This window comes from Arachis duranensis, chromosome 6 (assembly GCF_000817695.3).
Source record: "Arachis duranensis cultivar V14167 chromosome 6, aradu.V14167.gnm2.J7QH, whole genome shotgun sequence".
NCBI classification, from domain to species: domain Eukaryota; kingdom Viridiplantae; phylum Streptophyta; class Magnoliopsida; order Fabales; family Fabaceae; genus Arachis; species Arachis duranensis.
Genome location: NC_029777.3, coordinates 5,213,465 through 5,216,524, shown reverse-complemented (window position 1 = coordinate 5,216,524; position 3,060 = coordinate 5,213,465). Strand labels below are relative to the sequence as shown.

General features: G+C 28.2%; 1 protein-coding gene across 1 annotated transcript in view; it reads left to right on the top strand.

The window, feature by feature from the left end:
* Window positions 1-1,916: 1,916 nt before the first annotated feature.
* Window positions 1,917-3,060, top strand: part of LOC107492159 (importin subunit alpha-4) — a gene marked incomplete in the record, with an annotated part of 4,767 nt that continues 3,623 nt past the window's right edge. The window contains 1 exon segment of the mRNA XM_016113151.3: window positions 1,917-2,429. Coding sequence (XP_015968637.1) covers window positions 2,196-2,429 — 234 coding nt within the window.

The following is a 3,060-nucleotide window of genomic DNA, read 5'->3' as shown; positions in this document are numbered from 1 at the left end:
TAATTTTAAATTATTAATTTTTAAAAGATATTTTAAAAAAAGATGTAAATTATAACTTCTCAAAAAAGATGTTTTTTTTATTTTTCTAATACTTTTACTTTTACTACTAGAAATTTTCAAACACGCTAAAAAATATATATATATATAAAAAAGATCTTTTTTTATTAAGATAATGTCGCCCAAACAAGCACTAATTACCTAACAATCTAAGAAAGCGTAATTTAAAATTTAAAAAAGTAATAACTTAAGCAAATAATAATTTATAAATAAAATTCTATAAGTTTTTAGTGATGACACTTAAATATTTATGTGTCTTGTTCATTATTTTTGCCAAACACAAAAATAACAAGAGTAAAATATCGATTTTATCCAAACGTTTGGGTAAGTCTGAAAATTGTTTCTAACATTTAAATCGTCCTATTTAAGTTTCTAACGTTTTAAAATTGACTCAATGTTGTCCTATCATTAAGAATCTGTTAACGGAATTGACGGCGTAGAAAATTGAGACGATTTTTAAATGTTATGAACTTAAATAAGATGAACACGTTGGGGACAAAAACGATACATAGAAATAAATTTTAATGTTATCCTTCAATAATATCAATTTTTTATGGTACATAATTATTCAATTATTTTTTGATCACATCTAAGTAAATTACACTTAATCACATTAATTTTATTCTAAATAAATTTATTTTTTTTATAATTTTACTCTTAAAAATGTTTACTATCATAAAATATTTGTAGAATGATTAGTACATAAACTTGTAGGAAAAAAAATGATACGTATACAATAAAATAATGTGATTCTAGTCATTTTACAATCATTTTATGATGAGTAAAAATCTTTAAGAGTAAAATTATAAAAAAAAATTATTTAGAATCAAAGTAACGTGTTTAATTATAATTTACTTAAATGTGATTAAAAAATAATTGAATAATTATGTACCGTAAAAGATTGATATTGGTAAAGGATAAAATTTAAATTTATTTTTATATATCGTTTTTGTCCCAACATTTTCATCCTATTTAAGTTCCTAAGGTTTCAAAATGGTCTCAATTTTGTCCCACCGTCAATTCCATTAACATATCCCTAACGGCAGGACAACGTAGAGTAAATTTTGAAACGTTAGGGACTTAAATAGACGATTCAAATGTTAGGGACAACTTTGAAATTTACTCCAAACGTTGGGAGACAAAAACACTATTTTACTCAAATAACAATTTTAAAAACTAAATATTAAAATAAGCATACTTAGGTGTCGTCACTAAATATTTAGTTTTTAATATTATTGTTCTAACAAATTAAAATCTTTCAAGCACAAAAAAAAAGTTTAATATTACAAAAAATATTTATAACAAAATAAAGTTAAAATAACAATCTAAATAGATAATACTAAAACAAATAAATTCAGTCACAAAAAAAAAACAAACAAATTCGAATTTCTAGAATAAAATCTTAAAACAAATTCAAATAAATAAATCTACATTAGATATTAATATATAGTTTAAAAATAAATGTCAAAAATTAAATTTTGATATAAATTTTTGTAATTAATATTAAAAAAATAATATTTTTATCTTTAAAATTTAATAATTTTATACTAAGTGAATTTTTTAATTTTTTAGTGTAAATAATTATATTTTTTAAAAAAATATAAAAATTAAATTTTGTTTCAAATTCTTTTTGTGAACCTTTTAAATAATTATTTAAATATTATCTAAAAAATTTAGATAAAAAAATAAACCATTTACTAAATATAAATTTTTTTATCACTTAAAAATATATAATATTTATTAATTATTGTTATTGTATTTTTAAATTATTTAAGGCTCTTGTATCAATAAGAGAGACTTTTTCTCGGCGAAATCTTTCGAACAAATTGGTACTTAAGCCAACTAGCCAAGACAAAATAATAGAAGAGCTGAATTTATTTTAAAATATCTGGCTAGATTGAACTTTACTTTTGCAGTGAGTTGCAATAGGGATTTGGTTGCATTTTGAAGCAGCATTGGTTGCGTGGGAGAGGGAACAACACACGCACTCTTCGCTCTTGTTAGTTGAACACAACACCCCCCCTCTCTCACTCTCAATCCTTTGTTCAAACACTTGGTCTGCACATAACCCCCATTTCAAGATTTAACATTCAAATTCAACGGAGCCAGAGAGATTATAGTCATAATAATAATAAAGAATGTCTCTGCGACCGAGTGCCAACTCTCGCTCGGAGACGAGGAAGAAGTCCTACAAGATCGGCGTCGACGCCGACGAGGCTCGTCGCCGGAGGGAGGACAACCTGGTCGAGATCAGGAAGAACAAGCGCGAGGACAGTCTTCTTAAGAAACGAAGGGAGGGCCTTCTCCTTCACCCTCATTTGCCCAATAACAACAACAACCATGCCCCTTCTCCTTCCTTCCCCGCCAACCGGGTATGTATATATTATTCACAATCAATTTCAATCTTACGTTTCTCACGATGGCAACATTGTAGATCGTAATTTCGCTGTTTCGATTCTGTTTGCATAACCAATGAAGGAATCATATTTGTTATCTTAGACGTGATCACGGATTAGTTTCTCGAATTGTAGATCTTTGTGAGCAGTGAGTAGTGACTTGTTGACGTAGGACCACAACGGAATCAGGATGTGGTACTAGTTGGATCGGATTTGTGTTTGTCTTGTAGACACAAAATGTACGATACTAGGGCATTTTTTTATGTACTTGCATTTTAACTGAGGCATTATTAGTACATTATTACAAAGCACTTTCGGGCAGAAGCTACTTAATAAACCTGCCTATAGTTGAGAGGATGCCCGGGATTTACCAGATGATCTATGCTTCAAATGAAAGTGGCTTCAGGGCAGTCCTGTCAGAAAAGAGAAAAGAAAAAAAAAAGGGTTTGGAGCTAGAAATGCATTTTTGTTAAACAAATGACAGTCCCCCCCATCCACCCCTTTTTTTTTTCTTTTTTGGGCCTTTGAATTGAAGCATAGCAATACTATATATGGGACACCTCTATTTGTACTGATCTCCAATCTTCAAGTTTCGGAGTGATACCTT